This window comes from Pseudophryne corroboree, chromosome 6, assembly GCF_028390025.1.
Source record: "Pseudophryne corroboree isolate aPseCor3 chromosome 6, aPseCor3.hap2, whole genome shotgun sequence".
NCBI lineage: Eukaryota > Metazoa > Chordata > Amphibia > Anura > Myobatrachidae > Pseudophryne > Pseudophryne corroboree.
The window spans coordinates 431,503,985-431,525,379 of record NC_086449.1 but is presented as its reverse complement, the minus strand read 5'-3'; the positions used below and the strand labels follow the sequence as shown (position 1 = coordinate 431,525,379).

Genomic DNA, 21,395 nt, shown 5'->3' with positions numbered 1-21,395 from the left:
TCTATTTCTCGTAGTCCGTAGTGGATGCTGGGACTCCGTCAGGACCATGGGGAATAGCGGCTCCGCAGGAGACAGGGCACAAAATTTAAAAGTTTGACCACTAGGTGGTGTGTACTGGCTCCTCCCCCTATGACCCTCCTCCAAGCCTCAGTTAGGATACTGTGCCCGGACGAGCGTACACAATAAGGAAGGATTTTGAATCCCGGGTAAGACTCATACCAGCCACACCAATCACACCGTACAACTTGTGATCTGAACCCAGTTAACAGTATGACAAACGTAGGAGCCTCTGAACAGACGGCTCACAACAATAACAACCCGATTTTTTTGTAACAATAACTATGTACAAGTATTGCAGACAATCCGCACTTGGGATGGGCGCCCAGCATCCACTACGGACTACGAGAAATAGATTTATCGGTAAGTAAAATCTTATTTTCTCTGACGTCCTAGTGGATGCTGGGACTCCGTCAGGACCATGGGGATTATACCAAAGCTCCCAAACGGGCGGGAGAGTGCGGATGACTCTGCAGCACCGAATGAGAGAACTCCAGGTCCTCCTTAGCCAGGGTATCAAATTTGTAGAATTTTACAAACGTGTTCTCCCCTGACCACGTAGCTGCTCGGCAGAGTTGTAATGCCGAGACCCCTCGGGCAGCCGCCCAAGATGAGCCCACCTTCCTTGTGGAATGGGCCTTGACAGATTTAGGCTGTGGCAGGCCTGCCACAGAATGTGCAAGTTGAATTGTGCTACAAATCCAACGAGCAATCGTCTGCTTAGAAGCAGGAGCACCCAGCTTGTTGGGTGCATACAGTATAAACAGCGAGTCAGATTTTCTGACTCCAGCCGTCCTTGAAATATATATTTTCAATGCTCTGACAACGTCCAGCAACTTGGAATCCTCCAAATCGCTAGTAGCCGCAGGCACCACAATAGGCTGGTTCAGGTGAAACGCTGAAACCACCTTAGGCAGAAAGTGAGGACGCGTCCGCAGTTCTGCCCTGTCCGAATGGAAAATCAGATATGGGCTTTTATACGATAAAGCCGCCAATTCTGACACTCTCCTGGCTAAAGCCAGGGCCAGTAGCATGGTTACTTTCCATGTAAGATATTTCAAATCCACCGATTTGAGTGGCTCAAACCAATGGGATTTGAGAAAATCCAAAACTACATTAAGATCCCACGGTGCCACTGGGGGCACAACCGGGGGCTGTATATGTAGTACTCCTTTTACAAAAGTCTGGACTTCAGGAACTGAAGCCAATTCTTTCTGGAAGAAAATCGACAGGGCCGAAATTTGAACCTTAATGGACCCTAATTTGAGGCCCATAGACAATCCTGTTTGCAGGAAATGTAGGAATCGACCCAGTTGAAATTCCTCCGTCGGGGCCTTCCTGGCCTCACACCACGCAACATATTTTCTCCAAATGCGGTGATAATGTTGTGCAGTCACCTCCTTCCTGGCTTTTACCAGGGTAGGGATGACCTCTTCCGGAATGCCTTTTTCCCTTAGGATTCGGCGTTCAACCGCCATGCCGTCAAACGCAGCCGCGGTAAGTCTTGGAATAGACACGGTCCCTGCTGAAGCAGGTCCCGTCTTAGAGGTAGAGGCCACGGATCTTCCGTGAGCATCTCCTGAAGTTCCGGGTACCAAGTTCTTCTTGGCCAATCCGGAGCCCTGAGTATCGTTCTTACTCCCCTTTGCCGTATAATTCTCAGTACTTTTGGTATGAGAGGCAGAGGAGGAAACACATACACTGACTGGTACACCCATGGTGTTACCAGAGCGTCTACAGCTATTGCCTGAGGGTCTCTTGACCTGGCGCAATACCTGTCCAGTTTTTTGTTGAGGCGGGACGCCATCATGTCCACCATTGGTCTTTCCCAATGGACCACAATCATGTGGAAGACTTCTGGATGAAGTCCCCACTCTCCCGGGTGCAGATCGTGTCTGCTGAGGAAGTCTGCTTCCCAGTTGTCCACTCCCGGGATGAACACAGCTGACAGTGCTAACACATGATTTTCTGCCCAGCGGAGAATCCTTGCAGCTTCTGCCATTGCCCTCCTGCTTCTTGTGCCGCCCTGTCTGTTTACGTGGGCGACTGCCGTGATGTTGTCCGACTGAATCAACACCGGCTGACCCTGAAGCAGAGGTTTTGCCAGGCTTAGAGCATTGTAGATTGCTCTTAGCTCCAGTATATTTATGTGAAGAGACGTCTCCAGGCTTGACCACACGCCCTGGAAGTTTCTTCCCTGTGTGACCGCTCCCCAGCCTCTCAGGCTGGCATCCGTGATCACTAGGACCCAGTTCTGTATGCCGAATCTGCGGCCCTCTAACAGATGAGCACTCTGCAACCACCATAGCAGAGACACTCTTGTCCTTGTGGACAATTTTATCCGCTGATGCATCTGCAGATGCGATCCGGACCATTTGTCCAGCAGATCCCACTGAAAAGTTCGTGCATGGAATCTGCCGAATGGAATCGCTTCGTAAGAAGCTACCATTTTTCCCAGGACTCTTGTGCATTGATGCACAGATACTTTTCCTGGTTTTAGGAGGTTCCTGACTAGATCGGATAACTCCCTGGCTTTCTCCTCCGGAAGAAATACCTTTTTCTGAACAGTGTCCAGAATCATCCCTAGGAACAACAGACGTGTCGTCGGGATCAGTTGGGATTTTGGAAAATTCAGAATCCACCCGTGTTGTTGGAGCACTACTTGGGTTAGTGCTACTCCGACCTCCAGCTGTTCTCTGGATCTTGCCCTTATCAGGAGATCGTCCAAGTAAGGGATAATTAAGACGCCTTCTCTTCGAAGAAGGATCATCATTTCGGCCATTACCTTGGTAAAGACCCGGGGTGCCGTGGACAATCCAAACGGCAGCGTCTGAAACTGATAATGACAGTTTTGGACCACGAACCTGAGGTACCCTTGGTGTGAAGGACAAATTGGAACATGAAGGTAAGCATCCTTGATGTCCAAGGACACCATAAGATCCCCTTCTTCCAGATTCGCTATCACTGCTCTGAGTGACTCCATCTTGAACTTGAATTTTTGTATGTACAGGTTCAGAGATTTTAGATTTAGAATCGGTCTTACTGAACCGTCCGGCTTCGGTACCACAAATAGCGTGGAGTAATACCCCTGTCCCTGTTGTAGGAGGGGTACCTTGACTATCACCTGCTGAGAATACAGCTTGTGAATGGCCTCCAATACCGTCGCCCTGTCGGAGGGAGACGTTGGCAAAGCAGACTTTAGGAAACGGCGAGGAGGGGACTTCTCGAATTCCAACCTGTAACCCTGAGATACTACCTGCAGGATCCAGGGGTCCACCTGCGAGTGAGCCCACTGTGCGCTGAAATGTTTGAGGCGACCCCCCACCGCCCCTGAGTCTGCTTGTAAGGTCCCAGCGTCATGCTGACGCCTTTGTAGAAGCCGGGGAGGGCTTCTGCTCCTGGGAAGGAGCTGCTTGTTGCAGTCTCTTACCCTTTCCTTTGCCTCGGGGCAAATAGGAATGTCCTTTTGCTCGTTTGTTCTTATAGGAACGAAAGGACTGCGGCTGAAAAGCCTGCGGCTTTTTCTGCTGGGAGGTGACCTGGGGTAAAAAGGTGGATTTTCCGGCCGTTGCCGTGGCCACCAGATCCGATAGACCGACCCCAAATAATTCCTCCCCCTTATACGACAATACTTCCATATGTCGTTTGGAATCCGCATCACCTGACCACTGGCGCGTCCATAAACTTCTTCTGGCAGATATGGACATCGCACTTACTCTTGATGCCAGAGTGCAAATATCTCTCTGTGCATCTCACATATAAAGAAATGCATCCTTTAACTTGATAAGCGTGTGAGCGCCTTATCCACCCTAGGAGGTGTTTCCCAGCGCGCCCTAACCTCTGGCGGGAAAGGGTATAATGCCAATAACTTCTTTGAAATTAGCAGTTTTCTATCTGGGGTAACCCACGCTTCATCACACACTTCATTCAGTTCCTCTGATTCAGGAAAAACTATCGGTAGTTTTTTCACACCCCACATAATACCCCTTTTTGTGGTACTTGCAGTATCAGAGATATGCAAAGCCTCCTTCATTGCCGTGATCATATAACGTGTGGCCCTACTGGAAAATACGTTTGTTTCTTCACCGTCGACACTGGATTCAGTGTCAGGGTCTGTGTCGACCGACTGAGGTAAAGGGCGTTTTACAGCCCCTGACAGTGTCTGAGACGCCTGGACAGGTACTAACTGGTTTGCCGGCTGTCTCATGTCGTCAACCGACTTTTGTAGCGTGCTGACACTATCCTGTAATTCCATAAACAAAGCCATCCATTCTGGTGTCGACTCCCTAGGGGGTGACATCACCATTACAGGCAATTGCTCCGCCTCCACGCCAACATCGTCCTCATACATGTCGACACACACGTACCGACACACAGCAGACACACAGGGAATGCTCTGATAGAAGACAGGACCCCACTAGCCCTTTGGGGAGACAGAGGGAGAGTTTGCCAGCACACACCCAAGCGCTATAAATATATATAGGGACAACCTTAATAAGTGTGTTCCCTTTATAGCAGCTCAAATATTATAAATATCGCCAATAAGTGCCCCCCCTCTCTGTTTTTACCCTGTTTCTGTAGTGCAGTGCAGGGGAGAGTCCTGGGAGCCTTCCTCGCAGCGGAGCTGGGCAGGAAAATGGCGCTGTGTGCTGAGGAGAATAGGACCCGCCCCCTTTTCGGCGGGCTTCTTCTCCCGGTTTTTTTGGAACCTGGCAGGAGTTAAATACATCCATATAGCCCCAGGGGCTATATGTGATATATTTTAGCCAGAATAGGTATATTACATTGCTGCCCAGGGCGCCCCCCCCAGCGCCCTGCACCCTCAGTGACCGCTGGTGTGAAGTGTGCGGAGAGCAATGGCGCACAGCTGCAGTGCTGTGCGCTACCTCATGAAGACTGAGACGTCTTCTGCCGCCGGTTTCTGGACCTCTTCTATATTCGGCATCTGCAAGGGGGTCGGCGGCGCGGCTCCGGTGACCCATCCAGGCTGTACCTGTGATCGTCCCTCTGGAGCTAGTGTCCAGTAGCCTAAGAAGCAAATCCATCCTGCACGCAGGTGAGTTCACTTCTTCTCCCCTAAGTCCCTCGTTGCAGTGAGCCTGTTGCCAGCAGGACTCACTGAAAATAAAAAACCTAACAAACTTTTTCTAAGCAGCTCTTTAGGAGAGCCACCTAGATTGCACCCTGCTCGGACGGGCACAAAAACCTAACTGAGGCTTGGAGGAGGGTCATAGGGGGAGGAGCCAGTACACACCACCTAGTGGTCAAACTTTTAAATTTTGTGCCCTGTCTCCTGCGGAGCCGCTATTCCCCATGGTCCTGACGGAGTCCCAGCATCCACTAGGACGTCAGAGAAAATAAAGATAGAAAATCAACTGTAAGGTAGGGGAAAGCTGTAGCAAAAGATATACCGTATATACTCGAGTATAAGCCGACTTTTTCAGCACATTTTTCTATGCTGAAAAAGCCCCCCTCGGCTTATACTCGAGTCAGCTCATGGCCGCAGCAGACGCCATGGGCTGTGTGGGCGTCCGCTGCAGCCGGCTCCAGGGACAGACACTAGAGGTCATTATTGACCTCTAGTGTCTGTGCGGCGCTGCTATGGGAGAGACGTCATGACGTCTCTCCCATAGAGAGGAGCAGGCGGGCGAGCGGCCAGACGGACGGACAGAGCAGCAGCAGCAGCGGTCGGGAAGCAGGAGCGGGGCAGTGGTATTGTTTTTATTATTTTGTGTGTGTGTGTGTGTGTGTGTGTAAGCGGCGATGGGGGCACAGCGACAGGGAGCAAATAAAGAGGGGGCACAACTACTGGAGGCAAAGAAAGAGGGGGCACAGAAAGAGGGGGCACAACTACTGGGGGCAAAGAAAGAGGGGGCACAACTACTGGGGGCATGTTTTTATCTGGCACTGTGGGGGGATATCTGTCACTGCGGGTATATGTGGCACTGGGGGCACAGCCCTAGCAACAAGCATTACCCCCTGGCAACAAGCATAACACCTACCGCATGAAACCCCTGGCAACGAGCATGACACCCTGAGCATGAAAACCCCTGGCACCGTGCATTTCCCACCCTAGGCTTATACTCGAGTCAATAATTTTTCCCAGTTTTTGTGGTAAAATTAGGTGCCTCGGCATATATTCGGGTCGATTTATACTCGAGTATATACAGTAACCTATACAGAATCCCAGTGTGAAATGTCCACTGTCAGAAATGTTAAATGAAGGGAATCTAGGCAATATTTGGATTATCAAGTGCGACAGGAACAGCACAAACCCAACATGGTTATAGAACTACTGGATGCGAGATCCAATCCAGGTTATTATTTTGGATGTTCAAGCCTGAGCAGCAGCAGACATGATTACAGACACCTGTCGGTTTGTTTTAAAAAGGTTTTCATCACAAGAGACAGGGCTCCTGATGGTGAATTAGTTGCCCAGGTGAAGGGCAAAGGGGTTGGCTAGTGTTAGGAGTCCTAGATCTGCTGTTTGCGTGACTTTCTGTGACCTGTGCTATAACCTATGACTTGCCTGTAACCTGCTAACATTGTGCTAAGATCTGTCTTGGAAACTGTGGAGAAATAAACCATAAGTCATTTGGAACTTTTACATTGGTGTATGTGATCCTTGTCACACAAGAAATATACGTATTAAACTGATCACAAATTCAAAGAAAACCTAAAATCATGGCACATGGCCTGCAGAACTTTTTAGCTGCTGTTGGAGTCCACAGCCCAGCATTATTACACATTATCACCATAAAAAAGCCATCAGACACAAACCTTTCCTGCAAACTAATCACAAAACTCAACAGCATTTTAAAGAAAGGAATACCTTGTAAACTGCCAAGCATGGAGGTGGAAGGATTATGCAATGAGATTATATATGGCAGCAGAATTACAGTCTGTGTGGAAGGAAGAAGGGGTTCAAGTAAACACTAAAATCCTAGGTGCTAGTGATCCTGAGTTTGGAGAAACAGCAGGTTTATGAGGAACTAAAGATTGACTGCTCTGTAATGACCTTCACTGTACCAAACCTAATTACATAAGTACTGAAACTCTGAGCAGAGATCTCGAACCTATAGTGCAGCGATTCCCAACCTCGGTCCTCCAGGTACACTAACATTCCAGGTTTTAAGGATAGCTATGCTTGAGCACAAATGGTTTTAATAAAAAATAACTACAGAAAGTTACTAATTAAATAATCTATGCTCAACATGGCTATCCTTAAAACTTGGACTGTTTATGTGGCTTGAGGAGAGAGGTTGGGAAATACTGCTGCAGTGCATACAAGAAACCAAAATACTATTTGAGCAACAAAAAAATCTTAAAATGCAAATAGAAAAACTCTTAACTGGCTATAAAAAATAAACAACCCATCAGTACTAACCGAGACTATGGGGCCAATTTATCAACGAGTTTTAGCGATTTAAAACTTGCTGCGTGTGACAAATGGTGTTCCAGCCAATCGGCTCCTGTCGTGTGTTTGAAAAATAACAGCGGACTGGCTGTAGAACCAGTTATTATACACAGCGAGTTTTAAATAGTTAAAACTCGCTGTTAAATGGGTACCTGTTTTTTTTCAATTGTTAAATTCAGCAAACAAGTGAATTAAAATGTGAAGAAACAGCCAAGTTTGTACCCTGCATACTGTAGATTGTGTCTATTCAGAGGTTCAACGAAACCCTCAATTTGACCATGGGGTGCCCAAATTATTGCATACAAATAATATGTAACAACCCTTAATATTCAGGTTTCACCCATTCTGACAGTTAATACATTCCTTCATCATAGTACAGTAATTGAGGCATCCCTGCTCCCCACGCATACACGATAGGAGTGACACCACTGCTCCCCACGCATACACGATAGTAGTGACACCACTGCTCCCCACGCATACACGATAGGAGTGACACCACTGCTCTCCACGCATACACGATAGGAGTGACATCACTGCCCCCCACGCATACACGATAGGAGTGACACCACTGCTCCCCACGCATACACGATAGGAGTGACACCACTGCTCTCCACGCATACACGATAGGAGTGACACCACTGCTCCCCACGCATACACGATAGGAGTGACACCACTGCTCCCCACGCATACACGATAGGAGTGACACCACTGCTCCCCACGCATACACGATAGGAGTGACACCACTGCTCTCCACGCATACACGATAGGAGTGACACCACAGCTCTCCACGCATACACGATAGGAGTGACACCACTGCTCCCCACGCATACACGATAGGAGTGACACCACTGCTCCCCACGCATACACGATAGGAGAGACACCACTGCTCCCCACGCATACACGATAGGAGTGACACCACTGCTCCCCACGCATACACGATAGGAGTGACACCACTGCTCCCCACGCATACACGATAGGAGTGACACCACTGCTCCCCACGCATACACGATAGGAGTGACATCACTGCCCCCCACGCATACACGATAGGAGTGACACCACTGCTCCCCACGCATACACGATAGGAGTGACACCACTGCTCCCCACGCATACACGATAGGAGTGACACCACTGCTCCCCACGCATACACGATAGGAGTGACATCACTGCCCCCCACGCATACACGATAGGAGTGACACCACTGCTCCCCACGCATACACGATAGGGGTGACACCACTGCTCCCCACGCATACACGATAGGAGTGACACCACTGCTCCCCACGCATACACGATAGGAGTGACACCACTGCTCCCCACGCATACACGATAGGAGTGACACCACTGCCCCCCACGCATACACGATAGGAGTGACACCACTGCTCCCCACGCATACACGATAGGAGTGACACCACTGCTCCCCACGCATACACGATAGGAGTGACACCACTGCTCCCCACGCATACACGATAGGAGTGACACCACTGCTCCCCACGCATACACGATAGGAGTGACACCACTGCTCCCCACGCATACACGATAGTAGTGACACCACTGCTCCCCACGCATACACGATAGGAGAGACACCACTGCTCCCCACGCATACACGATAGGAGAGACACCACTGCTCCCCACGCATACACGATAGGAGTGACACCACTGCTCCCCACGCATACACGATAGGAGTGACACCACTGCTCCCCACGCATACACGATAGGAGTGACACCACTGCTCCCCACGCATACACGATAGGAGTGACATCACTGCCCCCCACGCATACACGATAGGAGTGACACCACTGCTCCCCACGCATACACGATAGGAGTGACACCACTGCTCCCCACGCATACACGATAGGAGTGACACCACTGCTCCCCACGCATACACGATAGGAGTGACACCACTGCTCCCCACGCATACACGATAGGAGTGACACCACTGCTCTCCACGCATACACGATAGGGGTGACACCACTGCTCTCCAAGCATACACGATAGGAGTGACACCACTGCTCCCCACGCATACACGATAGGAGTGACACCACTGCTCCCCACGCATACACGATAGGAGTGACACCACTGCTCCCCACGCATACACGATAGGAGTGACACCACTGCTCCCCACGCATACACGATAGGAGTGACACCACTGCTCCCCACGCATACACGATAGGAGTGACACCACTGCCCCCCACGCATACACGATAGGAGTGACACCACTGCCCCCCACGCATACACGATAGGAGTGACACCACTGCTCCCCACGCATACACGATAGGAGTGACACCACTGCTCCCCACGCATACACGATAGGAGTGACACCACTGCTCCCCACGCATACACGATAGGAGTGACACCACTGCTCCCCACGCATACACGATAGGAGTGACACCACTGCTCCCCACGCATACACGATAGGAGTGACACCACTGCTCCCCACGCATACACGATAGGAGTGACACCACTGCTCCCCACGCATACACGATAGGAGTGACATCACTGCTCCCCACGCATACACGATAGGAGTGACACCACTGCTCCCCACGCATACACGATAGGAGTGACATCACTGCCCCCCACGCATACACGATAGGAGTGACACCACTGCTCCCCACGCATACACGATAGTAGTGGCACCACTGCTCCCCACGCATACACGATAGGAGTGACATCACTGCCCCCCACGCATACACGATAGGAGTGACACCACTGCTCCCCACGCATACACGATAGGGGTGACACCACTGCTCCCCACGCATACACGATAGGGGTGACACCACTGCTCCCCACGCATACACGATAGGAGTGACACCACTGCTCCCCACGCATACACGATAGGAGTGACACCACTGCTCCCCACGCATACACGATAGGAGTGACACCACTGCTCCCCACGCATACACGATAGGAGTGACACCACTGCTCCCCACGCATACACGATAGGAGTGACACCACTGCTCCCCACGCATACACGATAGGAGTGACACCACTGCTCTCCAAGCATACACGATAGTAGTGGCACCACTGCTCCCCACGCATACACGATAGGAGTGACACCACTGCTCCCCACGCATACACGATAGGAGTGACACCACTGCCCCCCACGCATACACGATAGGGGTGACACCACTGCTCTCCAAGCATACACGATAGGAGTGACACCACTGCTCCCCACGCATACACGATAGGAGTGACACCACTGCCCCCCACGCATACACGATAGGAGTGACACCACTGCTCCCCACGCATACACGATAGGAGTGACACCACTGCTCCCCACGCATACACGATAGGAGTGACACCACTGCCCCCCACGCATACACGATAGGAGTGACACCACTGCTCTCCACGCATACACGATAGGAGTGACACCACTGCTCTCCAAGCATACACGATAGGAGTGACACCACTGCTCCCCACGCATACACGATAGGAGTGACACCACTGCTCCCCACGCATACACGATAGGAGTGACACCACTGCTCTCCAAGCATACACGATAGGAGTGACACCACTGCTCCCCACGCATACACGATAGGAGTGACACCACTGCTCTCCAAGCATACACGATAGGAGTGACACCACTGCTCCCCACGCATACACGATAGGAGTGACACCACTGCTCTCCACGCATACACGATAGGAGTGACACCACTGCTCTCCAAGCATACACGATAGGAGTGACACCACTGCTCCCCACGCATACACGATAGGAGTGACACCACTGCTCTCCAAGCATACACGATAGGAGTGACACCACTGCTCCCCACGCATACACGATAGTAGTGACACCACTGCTCCCCACGCATACACGATAGGAGTGACACCACTGCTCCCCACGCATACACGATAGGAGTGACACCACTGCTCCCCACGCATACACGATAGGAGTGACACCACTGCCCCCCACGCATACACGATAGGAGAGACACCACTGCTCCCCACGCATACACGATAGGAGTGACACCACTGCTCCCCACGCATACACGATAGGAATGACACCACTGCCTCCCACGCATACACGATAGGAGAGACACCACTGCTCCCCACGCATACACGATAGGAGAGACACCACTGCTCCCCACGCATACACGATAGGAGTGACATCACTGCCCCCCACGCATACACGATAGGAGTGACACCACTGCTCCCCACGCATACACGATAGGAGTGACACCACTGCTCCCCACGCATACACGATAGGAGTGACACCACTGCTCCCCACGCATACACGATAGGAGTGACACCACTGCTCCCCACGCATACACGATAGGAGTGACACCACTGCTCCCCACGCATACACGATAGGAGTGACACCACTGCTCCCCACGCATACACGATAGGAGTGACACCACTGCTCCCCACGCATACACGATAGGAGTGACACCACTGCTCCCCACGCATACACGATAGGAGTGACACCACTGCTCCCCACGCATACACGATAGGAGTGACACCACTGCTCCCCACGCATACACGATAGGGGTGACACCACTGCTCCCCACGCATACACGATAGGGGTGACACCACTGCTCCCCACGCATACACGATAGGAGTGACACCACTGCTCCCCACGCATACACGATAGGAGTGACACCACTGCTCCCCACGCATACACGATAGGAGTGACACCACTGCTCCCCACGCATACACGATAGGAGTGACACCACTGCTCCCCACGCATACACGATAGGAGTGACACCACTGCTCCCCACGCATACACGATAGGAGTGACACCACTGCTCTCCAAGCATACACGATAGTAGTGGCACCACTGCTCCCCACGCATACACGATAGGAGTGACACCACTGCTCCCCACGCATACACGATAGGAGTGACACCACTGCCCCCCACGCATACACGATAGGGGTGACACCACTGCTCTCCAAGCATACACGATAGGAGTGACACCACTGCTCCCCACGCATACACGATAGGAGTGACACCACTGCCCCCCACGCATACACGATAGGAGTGACACCACTGCTCCCCACGCATACACGATAGGAGTGACACCACTGCTCCCCACGCATACACGATAGGAGTGACATCACTGCCCCCCACGCATACACGATAGGAGTGACACCACTGCTCCCCACGCATACACGATAGGAGTGACACCACTGCTCCCCACGCATACACGATAGGAGTGACACCACTGCTCCCCACGCATACACGATAGGAGTGACACCACTGCTCCCCACGCATACACGATAGGAGTGACACCACTGCTCCCCACGCATACACGATAGTAGTGACACCACTGCTCCCCACGCATACACGATAGGAGAGACACCACTGCTCCCCACGCATACACGATAGGAGTGACACCACTGCTCCCCACGCATACACGATAGGAGTGACACCACTGCTCCCCACGCATACACGATAGGAGTGACATCACTGCCCCCCACGCATACACGATAGGAGTGACACCACTGCTCCCCACGCATACACGATAGGAGTGACACCACTGCTCCCCACGCATACACGATAGGAGTGACACCACTGCTCCCCACGCATACACGATAGGAGTGACACCACTGCTCCCCACGCATACACGATAGGAGTGACACCACTGCTCCCCACGCATACACGATAGGAGTGACACCACTGCTCCCCACGCATACACGATAGGAGTGACACCACTGCTCCCCACGCATACACGATAGGAGTGACACCACTGCCCCCCACGCATACACGATAGGAGTGACACCACTGCTCTCCACGCATACACGATAGGAGTGACACCACTGCTCTCCAAGCATACACGATAGGAGTGACACCACTGCTCCCCACGCATACACGATAGGAGTGACACCACTGCTCCCCACGCATACACGATAGGAGTGACACCACTGCTCTCCAAGCATACACGATAGGAGTGACACCACTGCTCCCCACGCATACACGATAGGAGTGACACCACTGCTCTCCAAGCATACACGATAGGAGTGACACCACTGCTCCCCACGCATACACGATAGGAGTGACACCACTGCTCTCCACGCATACACGATAGGAGTGACACCACTGCTCTCCAAGCATACACGATAGGAGTGACACCACTGCTCCCCACGCATACACGATAGGAGTGACACCACTGCTCTCCAAGCATACACGATAGGAGTGACACCACTGCTCCCCACGCATACACGATAGGAGTGACACCACTGCTCTCCACGCATACACGATAGGAGTGACACCACTGCTCTCCAAGCATACACGATAGGAGTGACACCACTGCTCCCCACGCATACACGATAGTAGTGACACCACTGCTCCCCACGCATACACGATAGGAGTGACACCACTGCTCCCCACGCATACACGATAGGAGTGACACCACTGCTCCCCACGCATACACGATAGGAGTGACACCACTGCTCCCCACGCATACACGATAGGAGTGACACCACTGCCCCCCACGCATACACGATAGGAGAGACACCACTGCTCCCCACGCATACACGATAGGAGTGACACCACTGCTCCCCACGCATACACGATAGGAATGACACCACTGCCTCCCACGCATACACGATAGGAGAGACACCACTGCTCCCCACGCATACACGATAGGAGAGACACCACTGCTCCCCACGCATACACGATAGGAGTGACATCACTGCCCCCCACGCATACACGATAGGAGTGACACCACTGCTCCCCACGCATACACGATAGGAGTGACACCACTGCTCCCCACGCATACACGATAGGAGTGACACCACTGCTCCCCACGCATACACGATAGGAGTGACACCACTGCTCCCCACGCATACACGATAGGAGTGACACCACTGCTCCCCACGCATACACGATAGGAGTGACACCACTGCTCCCCACGCATACACGATAGGAGTGACACCACTGCTCCCCACGCATACACGATAGGAGTGACACCACTGCTCCCCACGCATACACGATAGGAGTGACACCACTGCTCCCCACGCATACACGATAGGAGTGACACCACTGCTCCCCACGCATACACGATAGGAGTGACACCACTGCTCCCCACGCATACACGATAGGAGTGACACCACTGCTCCCCACGCATACACGATAGGAGCGACACCACTGCTCCCCACGCATACACGATAGGAGTGACACCACAGCTCTCCACGCATACACAATAGGAGTGACACCACAGCTCTCCACGCATACACGATAGGGGTGACACCACTGCTCTCCAAGCATACACGATGGGAGTTAGTGTTCATTCTACCTCCCTGCACCTCTAACAACCCGTGCACTTCCTCTTTCCAGCCTGGGGTGTCACTCTCTGCTCTGGTGCTTCTAACACACTCTGTTCTTTATCTCAGCACAGAGATACAGACCAGAGAATACTAGAAGCATCCAAAGCAGAGAGCAATACCCCAGGCAGGAAAGAGGAACTGCATGGGTTGTGACTAGGGAGGCCAATGCTGGGATCGCGGGATCCAGGGATTTCGGCCCAAAAACGGCTGGGCTCCAATCCCGGGGATTGAGGGATCAGCATTGAGCGTCCTCAGGACGCTCAGACACTGCCCGGCTTCCTCCTCCCGGCTCCCCAGCGCAGCGTGACGTGCAGTGAGAGGTCACGCTGCGCCATCACCGGGAGAGAGAAGTTGAAGTTTCCCACCCACCCCCGGTGTATGGTGAGTTATGTGTGCGGGGCACACATAACACACAGGGAAACGCCAATCCCGGGTACCCCATGATAGACCATTTTTCAATCCTGATACCAGAGATTGAAAAAATGGCACAGGGATTGGCCTCCCCAGTTGTGACAGGTGCAGGGTACTAGTATGAACACTAGGGAGTGACACTACTTTTTAATTATTTTACATGTGGACTTGACTATCAGTTACAAGCACACATACTGGCACTTGTTTACCACTGTCAGCTATACAATGTCACTAAACAGTTTTTGTTTGTATGTTCAATATGTTAATTGCCTCATGAACTGTCATCCTGGTTAACCATGAGCACAAACCCGCGGTGACTGCAGTGTTTTTCTCACTATTGCATGGAATGAGTATATGTATCTGTACTCATGTACTTCTGTGCACTCTATATGCATTACGTAGGACAACGGATCCAGGAGTCATTTGCAAAGGAACAAGAGAGACTCCAACAAGATGCTGAAGGTGGTGCAATCCTTAGCCGATGCAGGAGGACATTGAGCGAGGTCGTGGATTGGTGGCCCATAACATGGGTCATGCAGTTAATAACCTTACTAGTCAGCAGATAAACAACTTACTACATTTCTCAGTAACAGTTAAGGGCCCTACACACCTAGCGACCCGCCGCCGAGCTGCCCGACGGACGATATACGGCACACGCGCGACCCGGCGGCGGGGGGAGAGGTGACGGGGCCCCCCTGTCACTCGGCTCCATAGCACTGCATGCTAATATGGACGAGATTGTCTATGTTGGCCTGCATGTTTAAACGAGCTGACACCAGCGATGAACGAGCGCAGGGCCGCACATCGTTCATCGCTGGTGCCTACACACTGAAAGATATGAACGGTATCTTGTTCATTAATGAACCAGATCGTTCATATCTTTCACTGGTATCGACCAGTGTGTAGGGCCCATAAGAATCCCACACAAGATGGTGTGGACAGAGGGCACTGTGATGTCAGCGATAAGAAAACTAGATACACCAGATAGTGATAAGCAGTAGTGTTAAACTGCTCACCACAGCAGTAACATACTTGTCAGTTTTAAGATTGTCCTTATTGGGAAAGTGTGTTCAGTGCCATACAAAAAGTAGGTATAGACACAATGGGCGTGATAGCAAATGCCAGCGGTCACATGACTGACGGCAGCATCCCCAATTTTAGAATGCCAACAGGGGATGGGGCACTTAATTTACCTCTCCCCCCTACCCTAAACCACCTAGAGTGGCAGCTAGAGCTAAGGAAGTGGCAGCTGCAGCTTACACCCCCCCCCCCCCCTGTAGTGCCTAACCAGCACCCCAATACTCGCCTTTAAGTGGCCAGGGTTTCGCCATCTGTGACCTGACTGCTGGGATGCTGACTGCATCCCAACACAATGCAAGCACTGGACCACCTCAGTCATATCACCAGCTACCATTTTTGAACATACTTCCCAGCTTTTGCAGAACAGGGCAAAAGTTCTAATGTGCTGACAGTCAAAAACTGGGAGGCATACAAAATATTGAACACAAAAATGGTTGTGTTACATTGTATAGCAGAATATGGGGAAATCATATAAACTCTGAACTTTATGCACCAGATAGCACATGCTACATTCCCCACCTTCCAAATATAAATGGGACAGAGACAAAGGGCAAGATAAAGTACCAATCAGCTCTTAACCGCCATGTTGCAGGCTGTGCTTGAGAAATGACAGGAGCTGATCCGTTGGAACTTTATCTCTCGCCAAGTTTTGATAAATCTCCTCCTCAGGTCACAAAGGAACCGAAGATTGGATCAGTGGGTACTGCTGGCACGTAGAACACATATATACAATCATGTCTCCATAACAGCCTAGATGTGAAGCATTACAGCTCTCCCCATACAGCAGGCATAGCCCGATCTCGGAGCAGCATCCCCATGGGGCTGCATTGTCCTGCACTGGACCCTCTCCCTGCCCCAGCAGCTCTCCGGGCGGCCCCTTGTACCCCACATCACACCCAGCAGCCGGGGCTCATGAGCTGCCGGGGTGGGGGCTCCAAGTCCTGAGGGGAAAAGAAGAAATCAGGAAACTGAAACCAAAGGAGGGGAGGGGGGAACTCCAGCATAGTCACGTGACGTTCCTGTTTATATGCTGCCCGCGCATGCGCAGAGCTCTCCCCCATTCATTCACTGTGGCCAGTGACACCCCGATGGCGCTGTATGTGGGTGGCAGAGATGGGCTCGTAGCGCTCCCTGTGCCCGCACACGCTGATGGGCAGGCAGGGAGGCCACGGGCCCGCTCCGTCACACTGATACATCCCGCAGTGACTGTTACATAAGTGACGCCTGATAAACATGGGCGAGCTCCGGGCACAGCGCCCCCTACAGGTCACTGGCGGCAGCAGCGGGTGACAGGGCGATAACAGGTCAGGGGCTATATAGCCCGCACTCGCACCGCACAAGCAGCGGGGCCGGGGAGCCGCCTATACGCAGTTCCCCGCGTTAGGGCACACGGGGGTGGGGGAGGGGGAGAGAGCGCTGGGCGTCCGGTGTATGAATGAGCTGCCAGCGGCAACAGCTGTAGGGTGAGCGCAGCATAGACTCAGCGGAGCCCCGGGCACTGTAGCTCACCCCAGCCGCTGCACAATGCCCGGGCGCCAGGCCGGCCCCTGCCCCGCAATGAATGAACGCGCTCCCAGCCTGAGGCAGTTACAGCGCTGACAAAAACAATGAACGTCACAAGCGGATCCCAACGCTGGCCGCCGTCCCACGGCTAATCGGGCAACAATGCCCGATCCTCAGTGCCCGGTGACACCACAAGCGGGTCACAGTACGGTCCCACGGGGCACGCCGGGCCACACACACCGCCTGTCAACACAAACTTTCTTTATCTACTTACCAAACCCGTCGCCATTACCTAATCTCTACCCCCATAAAATGCCTTTGGGGGCAGGTGTTAGAAGACAGCTCGAACTCTGATTAGTCAAAACATCCGTCTATCAATGTAATAACATTTGCTATTGGTTAAAAGTTATGTCTCTCAGCTATTGGCTTGCACAGTGGAAGAAGAGACGTCCACTTATTGGTGAAGAAGCATGACAATCACACTAATGTAAGCCTTCCGATTGGCTGGCATCGGAATGTTTTGTCAATATTGATCGGGGATTTAGGACTGTCAGTGTGTGGGGGCTGTAGTCGCAGTGGCCGTAACGCGCTTCTCATGTCTATGCGCTGGCGTTACGCCGAGGACTACAGCTACCACAATGCACTGCGCGTTAGGTTACTGATTGTAAACAAGAGTCACAGGGACACGTGTATCAAATTCTGCTGCATGTTATTATGATACAGTCGCTGAAAGAGGGCGCTGGTTGTACGGTAATCATACTTTCCACTGTCACGCAGTGTGGAAAATATAACAGCTGCTACGTTGTCCAGGCATTGTGGAAACTGTATGCAGAGATGCAGTATAATGAATTACATGTCGGAATTGGCAAAGCAAATTAAAGATATTGGTAGTCTTTGCACTGGATTGTTTGGTATAAATCACAAACGGGGACCTATTTATCAGGGGTTATTTTATATATAAAATTACATAGAAACTGCACTTTCTGCCTAATTTTATGAACTGTTACGATGTGCTTATAGCCAGTGGCGTAAATTCGTCCCAGTTGCCCGGAGGCAAGATAAATATGTGTGTATGGTGTTCTGAAAGAAATGTATATACTGTATTTATACATTTAATTGTCTTTTATTTTAAATCACACATTTCTTAGCAGTCATACCCAGGTTTAGAACCCATGACCTGTTACACTGACAGCAGACACTTTACTGATGGAGTTATTTGCTCCTGTAGAGGAAGCATGAGAATTCTAACTATATGAAGTTACGTGTAATTGTCAGAGAAGTATCTTCATATAGTTAAAATTCTCATATTTCCTGTACAGGAGCAAACCACTTCATCAGTAAGGTGTCAGATTCCAGTGTAATAGGTTGTGGTTTCTAATCCTGGCTATGACACTTGTAAAATATGTATATTCAGTATAATAAAGAGGGTGTGATTTGTAAGGTGCAGGGACCAGTAAGGAAGTCTGCCACTGAAAAGATAGCGGCAGCTACTGTATCAATTAACTTAATTCAATTAAGTCACAGAATGGGAGGAGAGGTGCCCCCCTTCAGAGCAGGAGCCCGGCGGCAGATGACTCCATTGCCTCCCAGAGTTCTGCCTCTGCTTATAGCCTAATGCTGTCCTGCAGGAGGCTAATTAGCGCTGCAGATTGTAGTGCTTGTTATCAATGGTGATTACCATAGCCGGCCCTAACCAATATGATGCCCTAGGCAAGATTTTGGCTGGTGCCCCCTAGCACCGCCGCTAGTTCTGCAGGAGATGCCTGGTATGAGTCAGCTGGCAGCTCTGCTAACGTCGGGCGCCTTTTGTTTATGAAAATGCATATTATTTGCATTACTATGTGGCTAGGATGCACAAGCAGCTTCTGCTGATTAAAATGATATGCAGCATGCCTATATTCTGTGTGCGACTGCGGCTGTATCTGTATACGAAATGCTACATTACAGTGATTTCCAGGAATACACACAGAATATAGGCATGCCGCATATCATTTCTCTAACGTCCTAAGTGGATGCTGGGGACTCCGTCAGGACCATGGGGAATAGCGGCTCCGCAGGAGACAGGGCACAAAAATAAAGCTTTAGGATTAGGTGGTGTGTACTGGCTCCTCCCCCTATGACCCTCCTCCAAGCCTCAGTTAGGTTTTTGTGCCCGTCCGAGCAGGGTGCAATCTAGGTGGCTCTCCTAAAGAGCTGCTTAGAAAAAGTTTTTAGGTTTTTTTATTTTCAGTGAGTCCTGCTGGCAACAGGCTCGCTGCATCGAGGGACTTAGGGGAGAGAATTTCAACTCACCTGCGTGCAGGATGGATTGGATTCTTAGGCTACTGGACACCATTAGCTCCAGAGGGAGTCGGAACACAGGTCTCACCCTGGGGTTCGTCCCGGAGCCGCGCCGCCGACCCCCCTTACAGATGCTGAAGATTGAAGGTCCGGAAACAGGCGGCAGAAGGCTCTTCAGTCTTCATGAAGGTAGCGCACAGCACTGCAGCTGTGCGCCATTGTTGTCACACACTTCACACCAAGCGGTCACGGAGGGTGCAGGGCGCTGCTGGGGGCGCCCTGGGCAGCAATATTTATTACCTTATGGCAAAAGAATACATCACATATAGCCATTGAGGCTATATGTATGTATTTAACCCATGCCAGTTATCTAAAACCACGGGAGAAAAGCCCGCCGAAATAGGGGGCGGAGCTTATTCTCCTCAGCACACAGCGCCATTTTCCTGCTCAGCTCCGCTGTGAGGAAGGCTCCCAGGACTCTCCCCTGCACTGCACTACAGAAACAGGGTAAAACAGAGAGGGGGGGCATTTTTTTGGCGATATTTGATATATTTAAGCTGCTATAAAGAACAACACTTATATAAGGTTGTTCCCATATATATTATAGCGCTTGGGTGTGTGCTGGCAAACTCTCCCTCTGTCTCCCCAAAGGGCTAGTGGGGTCCTGTCTTCGATAAGAGCATTCCCTGTGTGTCTGCTGTGTGTCGGTACGTGTGTGTCGACATGTATGAGGACGATGTTGGTGTGGAGGCAGAGCAATTGCCGATAATGGTGATGTCACCCCCCAGGGAGTCGACACCGGAATGGATGGCTTTGTTTATGGAATTACGTGATAATGTCAGCACATTACAAAAATCAGTTGACGACATGAGACGGCCGGCAAACCAGTTAGTACCTGCCCAGGCGTCTCAGACACCGTCAGGGGCTGTAAAGCGCCCTTTACCTCAGTCGGTCGACACAGACCCAGACACAGACACTGAATCTAGTGTCGACGGTGATGAAACAAACGTATTTTCAAGTAGGGCCACACGTTATATGATCACGGCAATGAAGGAGGCTTTGCATATCTCTGATACTGCAAGTACCACAAAAAGGGGTATTATGTGGGGGGTGAAAAAACTACCTGTAGTTTTTCCTGAATCAGAGGAATTAAATGATGTATGTGATGAAGCGTGGGTTAACCCAGATAGAAAAATGCTAATTTCAAAAAAGTTATTAGCATTATACCCTTTCCCGCCAGAGGTTAGGGCGCGCTGGGAAACACCCCCTAGGGTGGATAAGGCGCTCACACGCTTATCAAAACAAGTGGCGTTACCGTCTCCTGATACGGCCGCCCTCAGGGATCCAGCTGATAGGAGAATGGAAACTACCCTAAAAAGTATATACACAC

General features: G+C 51.4%; 1 protein-coding gene across 1 annotated transcript in view; it reads right to left on the bottom strand.

Annotated features, from left to right (window-relative positions):
* The window catches only part of HBP1 (HMG-box transcription factor 1), a 164,696-nt gene extending 146,592 nt beyond the window's left edge, over nt 1–18,104 (bottom strand). The window contains exon 1 of the mRNA XM_063927061.1: nt 18,000–18,104. Within this exon, the coding sequence (XP_063783131.1) occupies nt 18,000–18,014 (15 nt within the window). The 5' untranslated portion in view covers nt 18,015–18,104. The remainder of the gene's footprint in view (nt 1–17,999) is intronic.
* Nucleotides 18,105–21,395: the final 3,291 nt, after the last annotated feature.